Below are 15861 nucleotides of genomic sequence, written 5' to 3'. Positions count from 1 at the left end.
GCACTATTGCGTGCTCCCGTGCAACGTTCATTGCACTTTCAGATCTGCCCACAGTGCGGATCTCAAGATCCAGTTGCAGATACCATGCGTCTGGTTGCAGCAGGGGAGCAATATATTGGGCGGTCGTACCTTAGATCGCGCAGTGTGTACCTGACTTAAGTCTAAGATGTACCCAAGAACATCATTAAAAGTAGCAATTAGAAAAAGATCAGATCAGGGGTTAAACTTACTAAGCGGCTGAGGGCCTGATACAGACCTGCTCGTGAGCACATAGCGCTCGCAAGCGGGTTGATGGTTGGCGAGTGCGCACGCGTAGCATACAGAATGCGTAGAACTTCACTCGCTCCGGGGCTCGCTGCAAAACGGGGCGGCTGTCGATGTTGATTGACGACTTTCCCCATTTTGTAGGCGGGGAGGGGGTGTGACTGGACAAACTGAGGCGTTCCTGAAGGCGGCCCTACTGACATCATTCGTGATGTCAGTAGTGAACTTCCTGCTCTATTAGAGTGGGAAGCTCACTCGGGCTTGCGGGAACAGAGACCCTACCACAATGGTCTCGTCGCAAGCCCGATGGTTGTGATAATCGCGACCATCGCCAGGCCGCTCGCAAAAGCTGTGGGTGGTTACAAACAGTTATGCGAGCAGACTGGAGGCAGATTTTTTTTTTTTTAAATCCATCCTGATTTAGAGCGAGCGCTCGCAAATAGCGAGCGCCTCTGAATCAGGCCCTTTGTTTGCAAATTGATGACTTTCTAGTTTTGATCCTCAAAATGTATACGGCCAATAACAATAAAACAAAAACACACCAGGTATTGCATCTGATATTTTTGCAGTTTTTAATTTCGGGGTCTAAATGGCAGAGAATCGTCAGCTTGCAAATGGCGCAGCTTAGAAAATTTAGCACAACATGGCGACATTTTGTAAAGGCCCCTATATCAGCACAAGGGTGACAGAAAGGAATGGAGATATGGGGGGAACCCCGGCCTCTTACAGCTGCACCACCTGCACCAATGACATTATAGTAACGGCCCCTATATCAGCACAAGGGTGACAGAAAGGAATGGAGAAATGGGGGGAACCCCCGGCCTCCTACAGCTGCACCACCTGCACCAATGGTATTATAGTAACGGCCCCTATATCAGCACAAGGGTGACAGAAAGGAATGGAGATATGGCAGGGAACCCCGGCCTCCTACAGCTGCACCACCTGCACCAATGGCATTATAGTAACGGCCTCTATATCAGCACAAGGGTGACAGAGAGGAATGGAGATATGGCAGGGAACCCCGGCCTCTTACAGCTGCACCACCTGCACCAATGGCTTTATAGTAACGGCCTCTATATCAGCACAAGGGTGACAGAGAGGAATGGAGAAATGGGGGGAACCCCGGCCTCCTACAGCTGCACCACCTGCACCAATGGTATTATAGTAATGGCCCCTATATCAGCACATGGGTGACAGAAAGGAATGGATATATGGGGGGAACCCCGGCCTCCTACAGCTGCACCACCTGCACCAATGGCATTATAGTAATGGCCTCGATATAAGCACAAGGGTGACAGAAAGGAATGGAGATATGGGGGGAACCCTGGCCTCCTACAGCTGCACCACCTGCACCAATGGTATTATAGTAACGGCCGCTATATCAACACAAGGGTGACAGAAAGGAATGGAGATATGGGGGGAACCCCGGCCTCCTACAGCTGCACCACCTGCACCAATGGCATTATAGTAACGGCCCCTATATCAGCACAAGGGTGACAGAAAGGAATGGAGATATGGGGGGAACCCCGGCCTCTTACAGCTGCACCACCTGCACCAATGGCATTATAGTAACGGCCCCTATATCAGCACAAGGGTGACAGAAAGGAATGGAGATATGGGGGGAACCCCGGGCTCCTACAGCTGCACCTCTTGCACCAATGGCATTATAGTAAAGGCCCCTATATCAGCACAAGGGTGACAGAAAGGAATGGAGATATGGAGGGAACCCCGGCCTCTTACAGCTGCACCACCTGCACCAATGGCATTATAGTAACGGCCCCTATATCAGCACAAGGGTGACAGAAAGGAATGGAGATATGGGGGGAACCCCGGCCTCCTACAGCTGCACCACCTGCACCAATGGCATTATAGTAATGGCCCCTATATCAGCACAATGGTGACAGAAAGGAATGGAGATATGGAGGGAACCCCGGCGTCCTACAGCTGCACCACCTGCACCAATGGCATTATAGTAACGGCCTCTATATTAGCTCAAGGGTGACAGAAAGGAATGGGGATATGGAGGGAACCCCGGCCTCTTACAGCTGCACCACCTGCACCAATGGCATTATAGTAACGGCCCCTATATCAGCACAAGGGTGACAGAAAGGAATGGAGATATGGGGGGAACCCCGGCCGCCTACAGCTGCACCACCTGCACCAATGGTATTATAGTAACGGCCTCTATATCAGCTCAAGGGTGACAGAAAGGAATGGAGATATGGAGGGAACCCCGGCCTCCTACAGCTACACCACCTGCACCAATGGCATTAAAGTAACGGCCCCTATATCAGCACAAGGGTGACAGAAAGGAATGGAGATATGGAGGGAACCCCGGCCTCCTACAGCTACACCACCTGCACCAATGGTATTATAGTAACGGCCTCTATATCAGCTAAAGGGTGACAGAAAGGAATGGATATATGGGGGGAACCCCGGCCTCCTACAGCTGCACCACCTGCACCAATGGCATTATAGTAACGGCCCCTATATCAGTACAAGAGTGACAGAGAGGAAAGGAGAAATGGGGGGAACCCCCGGCCTCCTACAGCTGCACCACCTGCACCAATGGTATTATAGTAACAGCGTCAATATCAGCTCAAGGGTGACAGAAAGGAATGGAGATATGGGGGGAACCCCGGCCTCCTACAGATGCACCACCTGCACCAATAGCATTATAGTAACAGCCCCTATATCAGCACAAGGGTGACAGAGAGGAATGGAGAAATAGAGGGAACCCCGGCGTCCTACAGCTGCACCACCTGGACCAATGGCATTATAGTAACGGCCCCTATATCAGCACAAGGGAGACAGAAAGGAATGGAGATATGGGGGGAACCCCGGCCTCCTACAGCTGCACCACCTGCACCAATGGCATTATAGTAACGGCCCCTATATCAGCACAAGGGTGATAGAGAGGAATGGAGATATGGGGGGAACCCCCGGCCTCTTACAGCTGCACCACCTGCACCAATAGCATTATAGTAACGGCCCCTATATCAGCACAAGGGTGACAGAAAGGAATGGAGATATGGGGGGAAACCCGGCCTCCTACAGCTGCACCACCTGCACCAATGGTATTATAGTAATGGCCCCTATATCAGCACAAGGGTGACAGAAAGGAATGGAGATATGGAAGGAACCCCGGCCTCCTACAGCTGCACCACCTGCACCAAACGGCCCCTATATCAGCTCAAGGGTGACAGAGAGGAATGGAGATATGGAGGGAACCCCGGCGTCCTACAGCTGCACCACCTGCACCAAACGGCCCCTATATCAGCACAAGGGTAACAGAAAGGAATGGAGATATGGAGGGAACCCCGGCCTCCTACAGCTGCACCACCTGCACCAAAGGCATTATAGTAACGGCTCCTATATCAGCTCAAGGGTGACAGAGAGGAATGGAGATATGGGGGGATCCCAGGCCTCTAACAGCTGCTCCACCTGCACCAATGGCATTATAGTAACGGCCCCTATATCAGCTCAAGGGTGACAGAAAAGAATGCAGATATGGGGGGAACCCCGGCCTCCTACAGCTGCACCACCTGCACCAATAGCATTATAGTAACGGCCCTTATATCAGCACAAGGGTGACAGAAAGGAATGGAGATATGGAGGGAACACCAGCCTCTTACAGCTGCACCACCTGCACCAATGGCATTATAATAACGGCCCCTATATCAGCAAATGGGTGACAGAAAGGAATGGAGTTATGGCAGGGAACCTCGGCCTCTTACAGCTGCACCACCTGCACCAATGGTATTATAGTAACGGCCCCTATATCAGCACAAGGGTGACAGAAAGGAATGGAGATATGGAAGGAACCCCAGCTTCTTACAGCTACACCACCTGCACCAATGGTATTATAGTAATGGCCCCTATATCAGCACAAAAGTGACATAGAGGAATGGAGATATGGGGGAACCTCGACCTCTTACAGCTGCACCACCTGCACCAATGGCATTATAGTAATGGCCCCTATATCAGCACAAGGATTACAGAAAGGAATGGAGATATGGCAGGGAACCCCGGCCTCTTATAGCTGCACCACCTGCACCAATGGCATTATAGTAACGGCCCCTATATCAGCTCAAGGGTGACAGAAAGGAATGGAGATATGGGGGAACCCCGGTCTCTTACAGCTGCACCACCTGCACCAATGGTATTATAGTAATGGCCCCTATATCAGCAAAAGGGTGACAGAAAGGAATGGAGATATAGGGGGAACCCTGGCCTCCTACAGCTGCACCACTTGCACCAATGGCATTATAGTAATGGCCCCTATATCAGCACAAGGGTGACAGAAAGGAATGGAGATATGAAGGGAACCCCTGGCCTCTTACAGCTGGCACCACCTGCACCAATGGTATTATAGTAACGGCCCTTATATCAGCACATGGGTGACAGAAAGGAATGGAGATATGGGGGGAACCCCGGCCTCTTACAGCTGCACCACCTGCACCAATGGCATTATAGTAATGGCCCCTATATCAGCACAAGGGTGACAGAAAGGAAAGGAGAAATGGGGGGAACCCCGGCCTCCTACAGCTGCACCACCTGCACCAATGGCATTATAGTAATGGCCCCTATATCAGCACAAGGGTGACAGAAAGGAAAGGAGAAATGGGGGGAACCCCTGCCTCTTACAGCTGCACCACCTGCACCAATGGTATTATAGTAACGGCCCCTATATCAGCACAAGGGTGACAGAAAGGAATGGAGATATGGGAGGAACCCCGGCATCCTACAGCTGCACCACCTGCACCAATGGCATTATAGTAACGGCCCCTATATCAGCACAAGGGTGACAGAAAGGAATGGAGATATGGGGGAACCCCGTCCTCTTACAGCTGCACCACCTGCACCAATGGCATTATAGTAATGTCCCTATATCAGCACAAGGGTGACAGAAAGGAATGGAGATATGGGGGAACCCCGTCCTCTTACAGCTGCACCACCTGCACCAATGGCATTATAGTAATGGCCCCTATATCAGCACAAGGGTGACGGAAAGGAATGGAGATATGGGGGGAACCCCGGCCTCCTACAGCTGCACCTCCTGCACCAATGGTATTATAGTAACGGCCCCTATATCAGCACAAGGGTGACAGAAAGGAATGGAGTTATGGGGGGAACCCCGGCCTCTTACAGCTGCACCACCTGCACCAATGGCATTATAGTAACGGCCCCTATATCAGCACAAGGGTGATAGAAAGGAATGTAGATATGGAGGGAACCCCGGCCTCTTACAGCTGCACCACCTGCACCAATGGCATTATAGTAACGGCCCCTATATCAGCACAAGGGTGACAGAAAGGAATGGAGATATGGCAGGGAACCCCGGCCTCCTACAGCTGCACCACCTGCTCCAATGGCATTATAGTAACGGCCCCTATATCAGCACAAGGGTGACAGAAAGGAATGGAGATATGGGGGGAACCCCGGCCTCCTACAGCTGCACCACCTGCACCAATAGCGTTATAGTAACAGCCCCAATATCAACACAAGGGTGACAGATAGGAATGGAGATATGGAGGGAACCCCCGGCCTCCTACAGCTGCACCAATGGCATTATAGTAACGGCTTTGTCAGAAAGCTCAACAGAAAGGGTTAATGCGGTAGCACGGTGCTCTCAAAGTGCTGCTGTGCGCTACGCTGTCTGTTAGTATACGGTCCACTCAGTGCCACTTGTATGCTATTAGTGCACATGGGGCAGATGTACAAAGCCTTGGAGAGAGATAAAGCACCAAGCAAACAGCTCATTACTACCATGTTACAGGTTCTGTTTAAAAAAGAACAGCTAGGAGCTGATTGAATGGTACTTTATCGCTCTCCAAGGCTTTGCACATCTCACCCCTGGAGATTTCCTCATAGGAAACCTTTTAGTATAATTATGTAACCACAGAGAGTGGGGGTGGTTTAAAAGATCTACACTATTTAGATATATACAGTCAAAAGATCAACACCAAATGGGAGACAGGCAATAGGTCGATGGGTACAAAATGTCGACAGGTACAAAGGGTCGACTTACAAAAGGTTGACATGGATGAAAGATGATGGGTACAAAAGGTCGACAGGTACAAAGGGTCGACATTGGAGTGGTCAACATAAAAATAAACGAGACTTTTTTTTGTAATCTTCACCCTAACCTTCCCCTTGGTGCCTTACCCTAACCTTCCCTCCTAGTGCCTAACCCTACTCGTCGGGGTAAGTGCCTAACCCTAAATCTAACCCTACCCTTGGTGCCTAATCCTAACCGTCCCTCCTAGTACCTAACCCTCACTTTCTCTCCTAGAGCCTAACCCTCCAGTAAGTGTCTAACCCTAACCAACAAAAAACCCAAGTGTTAACCGTTTTATGTCGACCATTCCAATGTCAACCATTTGTACATGTCAAACTTCATCCATGTCGACGTTGTGTGTGCTGACCCTTTGTACCTGTCGACCTTTTGTACCTGTCAACCAGTTGGTGTCTACCTAGACAATGCCGACCTTTTCATTGTCGATCTATTGACTGCCATCCAAAGAGAGTATTTTGTATATTATATATATATATATATATATATTGCCCTGCAACTTTTAGGCATAGTTCTACTTAGAGTGGCTGCTTTATACACATTGATATCAGATGATTACATGTACGCGCAAGAAAATAACTGTGTGCCATTTAATAGTAATTAGGTATAGCCATGTCTACTTGGCTTTGCATAACACATATAGACAGCTCTGAATGTAAGAGGGCAATAACTAGGGTCTAATTTGCAGCCCTGGCTGTGCTTGCTGGTGAGTAACACGTACACATACCTTTGCTGCATATGGACCTAATATAGTTACTTCTGGAGACTGGACCCCAACTGGTCTTGATGGTCTTGTTGTGACTACTGACCAATCGCTGTGGTTTGTTCCTCCGTTATAGGTGGTAGCCACAATCCTGTACTCATATGTCATCCACGGGCTAATGTCACTTGCTTCATCCTTGTACTGCATGGGGGCATCTCCAGGTAACGTTGCTACCATGTGCACGTCCTCCACCCCCTTGAGCCTCCTCTCAATCCTAAACTTTTCCATTACACCGTTTGGGTGGAGTGGAGGCTTCCACCGAATCATCACTGATGTGGGGCTCTCAGACCGGAGGTCAGGTGCTAGGATGGAACTTGGGGCATCTGGAAGGGTCTCTATGACCAACGACTCAAGGCATAGCGAGCACCCAGCAGATGTGCACCCCTCCAGCTGATACTGGTAACTCTTGTATGGAACTAAATCATCAAACGTGAAGCTGGAGCTATTCCCTGGAACAGCCACCTGCAGGCTCCCATCTTGGTAAAGGTTGTAGTGGGTTATTATACCGTTGGGTTTTGTTGGCTGTAGCCAAGTGATGGTTATGGATCTTGGTTTCACCAAAGAAGGAAGAGGAGGGTCAATGGATTCTGGTTCTGTAGAAGACAAACGTGGAAATTGCGATGTAATGTTATTTTACCATGAGTCACAAGAACAAAGGTTTTCTATTGTTTGCTGCCTGGTGAAATTGATAGGCTATAAGACTGAGCAAGGGGAACAATGGTAAAAAGATACAGATGCAGCTCCAACAATAAAACTTTAATACTATCAATTCTATGCGGAACGCTATTCACACCAAACTATTAGCTATACCAGAGCCGTAACTAGACTTTTTGGTGCCCTGTGCCAGAAAGAGCATTGGCGCCCTCCTCATTTTTCAAAGGGACATAATGCACCCAAAAAAGGGCCATGGCTTCATGGGGAAGGGCCAGGGAAGAGATAGGGGAGGCCAGGAGATGCTGGGGATAAATAGGGACATAATATAGTGCACCTGAGAGAGGGCCATGGCCTCATGGGGAAGGGCCAGGGAACAGCTAGGGGAGGCCAGGAGATGCTGGGGATAAATAAGGACATAATATAGTGCACCTGAGAGAGGGCCATGGCCTCATGGGGAAGGGCCAGGGAAGAGATAGGGGAGGCCAGGAGATGCTGGGGATAAATAGGGACATAATATAGTGCACCTGAGAGAGGGCCATGGCCTCATGGGGAAGGGCCAGGGAAGAGAGAGGGGAGGCCAGGAGATGCTGGGGATAAATAGGGACATAATATAGTGCACCTGAGAGAGGGCCATGGCCTCTTTGGGAAGGGCCAGGGAAGAGAGAGGGGAGGCCAGGAGATGCTGGGGATAAATAGGGACATAATATAGTGCACTTGAGAGAGGGCCATGGCCTCATGGGGAAGGGCCAGGGAAGAGATAGGGGAGGCCAGGAGATGCTGGGGATAAATAGGGACATAATATAGTGCACCTGGGAGAGGGTCATGGCCTCATGGGGAAGGGCCAGGGAAGAGATAGAGGAGGCCAGGAGATGCTGGGGATAAATAGGGAAATAATATAGTGCACCTGAGAGAGGGCCATGGTCTCATGGGGAAGGGACAGGAAAGAGATAGAGGAGGCCAGAAGATGCTGGGGATGAAATAAGAGGACGTTACAAGTGAGAATGATAATAAACAGAAATTTCACAGGCCCAAACAGCGCCCCCTGACATGTGGTGCCCTGTGCGATGGCACCGGCTGCACTACCCTAGCTATACGGCCCTGCGCTATACACCTGTAACATTCATGTTCAGACATAAATTCAAACGATGTAATTGTGGGACAGAAAAGCCTCTATGGGCCATATTAAATTTGGCATGTTTGAATTATCCCCGTATTCAATTTCAAAGACTATTCGCCGGTGCGAAAAGTCTTTGAAAAAAAAATGGGGTTAAGTTTTCACCATGTTTTAAATGGTGGAAAAAAAAGTGCAGATTTGGGGTTTTGGGGTGCAGGCTTTAAAAAAATAGCCTGCACCCCTGGGAACAGCCCCTAAAAATGAACTGTCAAAAAAATTAAAAAAAAAAAAAAAATAGGGACACCTCAAAAAAATAATTTTAATTTTGGGGTTAAAATAAAAAAAAAAATATGGGGAACACATTTTTAAATAACGAAATTAATTCAGGGGGGTTTCCTTATATGCAGCAGGTGTTTAAAAGAATGCAGGTTTTTTTTTTTTTTGCTCCTCCTCCGATTGCATATCCTTTCAATATATTATCGTATTATTAGTATTATATTACTCATGCATGTTCCAGTTAAATATTACCAATAAGCATTCCCCATCGGACACTCTTGGTTCGATCTACCTAGAAATGTTTTTTTTTTTTTTTTGTAATGTTCTTTCTTTGTACTACAAGACACCAATTTGATTGTATCTGCAATGTTTTGTCTGCAATGTATTTCAACAGTTTTGTATGCTCCGGTTTTTATTAGGGTCGCTGTTTGTCATTACCCCTGATGACCCCCTTACCGCCCGGTTTCTCTTGGTCTCGGTCATGCTCCTCATGCCCGAGCTCCCAAGTGGCGGTAGTGTTTACAAGCTATTGTTCTGTATGTTCATTATTATGTGTTCTTTGTTTTGTGTTGTCTTTCTTTTTCTTTCTCTTCCTTTTTTTTATTTTGACTACCCTAGTGTGTTTCCCTTTCCTGGGAGAGTTGGTGTGCTCCATCATGATCTATGTTCACTGTCACAGACGGTAGATGATGGCGGTTGATACACGAGCTACAACCATAAAAGTGGTTTCGCTCAATGTAAAAGGTCTACATTTGCCAGAGAAAAGATCTAGGGTTCTATGTGACCTGTTCGCAGCTAGGGCGGATGTGGCGTTCCTCCAGGAAACGCACTTTAAGTCTGCTGATGCCCCTATCCTTAAAGATCGCAATTTCCCAATCTCTTTTTATTATAACAACACTAGAGGCAAATCCCTAGGAGTTGCCATTCTGTTATCTAAACGCCTACCGTTCCAAGATATGACTTCAGTTGCTTTGGAGGAGGGCAGGACACTTTTGGTTAAGTGCACGGTATTTGGCCAGCAATATACATTTATTAATCTTTATGTCCCCAACCAGAATCAGCTGTCTTTTCTCTCAACCGTCCTGGATCGGATTGCCTCGCTGGTCGTAGGTATTCCGGTTCTTGGGGGTGACCTGAATTGGTCTCTCCAACCGGGAAGTAGATGTTTCGGGAACACCTTCTAGACACTCATTGACTTCTCATCGTAAGGTTAGACGCTCCCTCCATGACCACCAGTTGGTTGACACCTGGCGGCTCCAACACCCGGGGGACAGAGACTACACTTTTTATTCCAGACCCCATGACGTATATTCCAGACTAGATTATTTTCTACTCCCACAGAGATTTTTACATTTCATTAATTCCACTATAATAGGCCTTATCACGTGGTCTGACCACGCCCCCATTTCTCTGACCCTTGATACCTCATGCCCCTATTCAAAGCAATGCGTGTGGCGTCTTAATGAACAAATTCTAAATGATCCACGATGTAAGTCTCAATTAGATGAGGCAATTAATGACTACTTCTCTTTTAATGAGACACCTGAGGTCTCCGGGGTCACGGTGTGGGAGGCCCACAAATGTGTATTATGGGGGAAACTTGTCCAACTGGGTTCAATGCTCAAACGAGAAAAAACAAGTAGGAAAATTGCCCTGTTCCAAAAGCTTAGAGTGTTGGAAACAACACATAAGTCCTCCCCTTCCCCTCAAATTCTATCTGATTTGATTGAGACTAGGTCTGCCCTTAATGCTTTGCTCTTTGACGACATTAAAAAAGATTACCGACTCTGTAGAAATCGGTTCTACCAATGGGGAAATAAGCTGGGCAAGTTGCTTGCCAGATCTTTGAAGGCCCAGAGAGCCACTTTGTATATTCAAACAGTCAAGGACTCATTGGGGACCAACCCAGCGTCATCTTACTAGGGATATTGCTGACACATTCCACGCTTATTACACAAAATTATATAACCTACGGGACCCATTGTCCCCAGAATCTTTGGCCTCCTCTCAGGACATTGTGGTACAATACCTTAGAGAATCTGGTCTTCCTAGATTATCAGAAGAAGATAGCGCCTAGTTAGACTCTCCATTCTCCCTTTTGGAGCTCGAGACAGCCCTTAAAGACACGCCTTCCGGAAAAAGTCCAGGTCCGGATGGCTTTTCTATAATTTATTATAAAATTTTCAAGGATTCCCTATTACCTAAAATGCTCCGAGCCTTCAATGCTATTACAGACAAGCGTGGGTTCTCTCCTCAATCACTTGAGGCTCACATAACCGTTATCCCCAAGATGGGTAAAGACCCGACCCAGTGTGCAAGCTACCGCCCTATCTCTCTCCTCAATACTGACGTGAAATTGTTTGCAAAACTTATTGCTAATAGAATCAAGATGTTGCTCCCTAACTTAATACACTTGGACCAAGTAGGTTTTGTACCAGGGAGGGAACCACGGGACAACACCACTAAAGCTATAGATCTTATCCATCTGGCTTCAGGTGGTCCTGTTTCTGTGGTGATGCTTTCAACAGATGCCGAGAAGGCATTCGATAGAATTAGCTGGATAATTATGGAAGGGGTTTTGCGACACTTTGGTCTGGGTCCTGCGAGTCTCCAATGAATATTAGCACTATATCGTTTCCCTTCTGCTCGGATTAAGATTAATGGTACCCTTTCGCACCCGGTTCAGATCAGTAATGGCACTAGACAGGGATGCCCCCTTTCTCCTATCATTTTTATTTTATGTATAGAGGCTCTCGCGTGTACCATTAGACTTAATCCTAACATCACAGGATTGAAGGTGGGTGATACGGACTATAAATTATCTCTGTTTGCAGATGACCTATTGGCGTTCTTATCTAACCCTGTCATCTCGATCCCTAACCTGATGGCCGAGTTTCATCACTTTGGTTCCCTCTCCAATTTTAAAATAAACTTTTCTAAATCTATGGCAGTGAATGTGTCGGCACCCTCACAATTTATTGTAGGGCTCAAACACGCTTTCCCCTTTACATGGCACGCCACTAGTCTCAAGTACCTTGGAGTTACGCTACATACTGATTCTTCTTGTCTATTTGATGTCAATTTTAAACGATTGCTCCTTACGCTCCGCTCAGATCTTAGGGACTGGTGTACCAAGTGGCTCTCATGGCTTGGTAGAATTAGTGTAATAAAAATGAATGTGCTCCCTAGAGTTTTGTTTTTCCTACAAGCCTTGCCTATACATATCCCCAAGTCATGGTTCCAAAAGCTACATAATGTCATCAGAGACTTTGTATGGGGAAACAGCAGACCTAGATTTCAACACACAGTTCTCTTCAGACTCAGACATATGGGAGGCATTCAGCTGCCTCATTTTTCAGTATACTATGACGCCATAGTGTTGGGTAGGATAATGGAGTGGTCTCGGGCAACTGACGCCAAACAGTGGGTTCACCTTGAGAATCATTCTCTTCCCATTCCCATTGCGCAATACCCCTGGAGATCCAGGGTCCCAGTTATCTCTCACCCCACTATTGGCCCCACATTAGCCCGATGGAATAGATTACGCAAACTAACGTGCGTGTCGTCTACTCTCTCCCCCTTGACTCCCCTTTTCAGTAACCCTGATTTCCCTCCGGGTGTTGCCGGCAGTGCATTTGCTATTTGGAAACGTCAGGGAGTGCAGCGAGTTGGCCAGCTGATCGAGGGGAGAGTTGTGCTCTCCTTCTCCGCTCTACATGGGGACTCCCTCCGGCTGAGATCTGGAGATATCTCCAATTGAAGCACTTTCTACAAAGGAACGATGTTCGCACGGCGGAATCTAGATCTTTGACTCCCTTTGAGGATTTGTACCTGACGCCTTTGCGCCCGGCGCATTTTCTCTCCCGGGGTTATGCACTTTTGATTGAACATTTGTTCCCTACTCTTCCCAAATACGCTAAAGATTGGGAGCGAGACCTACACCTTGGTTTGGAGGAGAGTGATTGTAGCAAAGTTTTTCAAACTACGTTTGCTAGCTCAGTTAGCTATTCTGTTATTGAGACACAATTTAAGGTATTGTCCCGGTGGTACTGATGCCCTCTTACGTTAGTAAAAATGTTTCCGGGGCTATCGGATAAATGTTGGAGGTGTGATATGGAGACGGGCTCCCCACTACACATCTGGTGGGACTGCAGTCTATTACGTCCCTTTTGGAATCAGGTGATTTCTATTACTAAGACTATAGTGGGTGCAGATACCCCCTCTGATTCCTCCTTCTGGCTTCTCAATTTATTCCCTGGCCCTATTTCAAACTATGAAAAGTCCCTGTTAAAGTTTCTTAATAGTGCTGCCAAAGCTGTGATCCCGGTGCGTTGGTGTTCAACTTCTCCTCCCACGCTTAAGGAGTGGTTCACCCATATAGACTTGTATATGTCCATGGAAGATCTCTGAATGGGCCTGGAAAGATATCAGGAGTTTATTTCCACCTGGCACCCATGGTTGGAATTTAAGTCTTCTAGTACATAATTAAATTTTGCGGATTGAGCTCTGATTATTTACCTATTTTTATTTTCTCTTCTTCCTCTCGGTAAAGGGGCTGTTCCTCCAGGAGCACGTATATATTTCTAATTAAGAGCCACCAGTTCTCCCACCCCCCCCACCCCCCCACCTCCAAACACCCTCCTCTTTCTCACTTTCTCTTTTCCCCTCTTTTCTGTGTTAGATCAATATTCATTTATGTATTCATTTATTCATCTATTTTTTGTATTTTTATTTTTGTGTTTTATTTTCTTTTCTTGATTATTGCTGTTAAGGTGTGGCTTTATTGCTATATCTAGCACTTGTTATGTGGGATCTATATTTCAAACTATGATACCGAATGTATGTGTATGTGGTTTTTCTCACAAACTGTTTCTTTTTTGGAAGCATAAATAACAAAAAAAAAAAAAAAGAATGCGGATAGTAGCGGCAGGTGCATTTTTGAAGAATTTTCAAAATGCACTTTAGGGACTTAAAAATATGCTTACCCCCATTTTCATGTACCCCAAATTTGATAGGTATAGTTATTTAAAATAAAATAAAATCTAAGTGCTATTCTTCACCACTTCTTCATAGCCGCAAATATGCACCTGCCGCGGGTATTAAAAACCCTGACTTCCTTCAGCAGGCAAAAATGGGGGTACCCATAGTGATCCCCCATGTCTGGACATCTTTAGGGGGGTCCCAGGCACATTTCCTTAAAATTACCATTTTATTTCGTAGATCCAAATTCGCCGGGTCCAGTTTTCGCTCCTTTTAAATTGAATACGGGGATAAAGCGTGCACGCGCCCGATACTTTATCCCCAGAAAAGCTCCGATGTGGAGCGAAAAGTCCAGCACGGACTTTTCGCTCCCTAATTGAATATGACCCTATATTGGGAAGTGGATGATTCACAGAAATGAAGAACAATGACATGAAATGAAGGTAAAGATGACCCTAGTTATAGGAGCTTAAAATCTAAGTGGTATGTGGGACACTGGATATATAATGTAGCAGAATAACACTTGTTGCTGGTGGCTGTTACAGTGCAGGTACTGTCGCTTCCTTATTACAGAAGCATTATCAACCGCCAATATTAACACAACCAATGGTGACTGGCATCTCTGTGCTGTCTCTGATGGTGCAGCACAGTCAGGGCTGGGCCTGGGCAAAGGCGACTTAGGCACTTGCTTATGGTGCCCTAACTTCAGAGGGGACGCCCAGTGCAGTCATGGTGAACATACATCACACACTGAAGTGGAGAACTCGCTCGTCCAGGATTAGTAGAAGTGTTGGTGAGAGATGTCCTGGGCGCAGGTGGCCTCAAGCTAGAGCCAGCCAGTGGGGAAGAGGGAGAACAGCAGATGGAGCTTCTGCCCTGGGAGTGGTTCCATGCTGCTCAGGGCCAGCACAATTGATCTGCCACCCAGGACTCGAGTCACCAGATACCAGATACATTTTTACGGCACAATGACCTAACTATACATTCAGCACAGTATGTGACCAGTCTGTCCATGTACGCCCACTGCCATGCTATGCAATCTTGGTCACATATTCTACACTCTGGCCAATCCCCTCCACCTCCAATCAACCAGACATGCGCTGAGGTTTAAAACAGATAAAAAGGTCCCACGGCCCACCCAGATTGCTCATGGCAAACGTTTCCCCATCTGCCAATAGCTGTACACATAGGGACAGATTCAATTAGCTGCAGTGTTTACCACTCAGGGAAAGCTCTGGGTTTAACACCCGGAGTTATTCAATTATTATGCAAATTCCCGGCAAGGTAAACCTGCAGATAACGCACGTGAAACCATAGGTTCCGCGTTAAATATCCGGAATCCATGAGTTACACCGTGCGTTAAGCCCCAGACCGTCAGTTTAACACAGATCTTTCCTTGCAGCTCCTCAGGCTACAAGGAAAAATCAGTGTGAAATCACCCTCTGGGGGTTACCGTGCGGGGATTGGGCACTAAATTGGGCAGGGCAGAGCCTTAGCCACGTAGTGATTGAACCTGCCACATAGGCTGATGTGGTCATTGGCTAATAGACTTCTCTGTCCTGCAGCACCCACACTCCAGCTTACTAAACGTTGGCAGGACGGGACAATCATCCTGGTCGCAACTGTGACAATTTTTGGCCAATTTATTGTGAAATTACCAATTTTGTAAAAAGACAAAAAAACTGCAATGGTTGTATAAGCTAAACTGGTTCATAGAAAACATTTCCTATACAG

General features: G+C 47.2%; 1 protein-coding gene across 1 annotated transcript in view; it reads right to left on the bottom strand.

Annotated features, from left to right (window-relative positions):
• Window positions 1–15861, bottom strand: part of LOC148454303 (usherin-like) — a gene marked incomplete at both ends in the record, with an annotated part of 948215 nt that overhangs the window by 203061 nt on the left and 729293 nt on the right. The window contains one exon of the mRNA XM_088461074.1: window positions 7068–7696. Within this exon, the coding sequence (XP_088317200.1) occupies window positions 7068–7696 (629 nt within the window). The remainder of the gene's footprint in view (window positions 1–7067; window positions 7697–15861) is intronic.

The sequence above is a fragment of the Taudactylus pleione genome, unplaced genomic scaffold (assembly GCF_031769625.1).
Source record: "Taudactylus pleione unplaced genomic scaffold, aTauple2 ptg001012l, whole genome shotgun sequence".
NCBI lineage: Eukaryota > Metazoa > Chordata > Amphibia > Anura > Myobatrachidae > Taudactylus > Taudactylus pleione.
The sequence above is the reverse complement of the archived record's forward strand: the minus strand, read 5'-3'. Positions and strand labels throughout refer to the sequence as shown.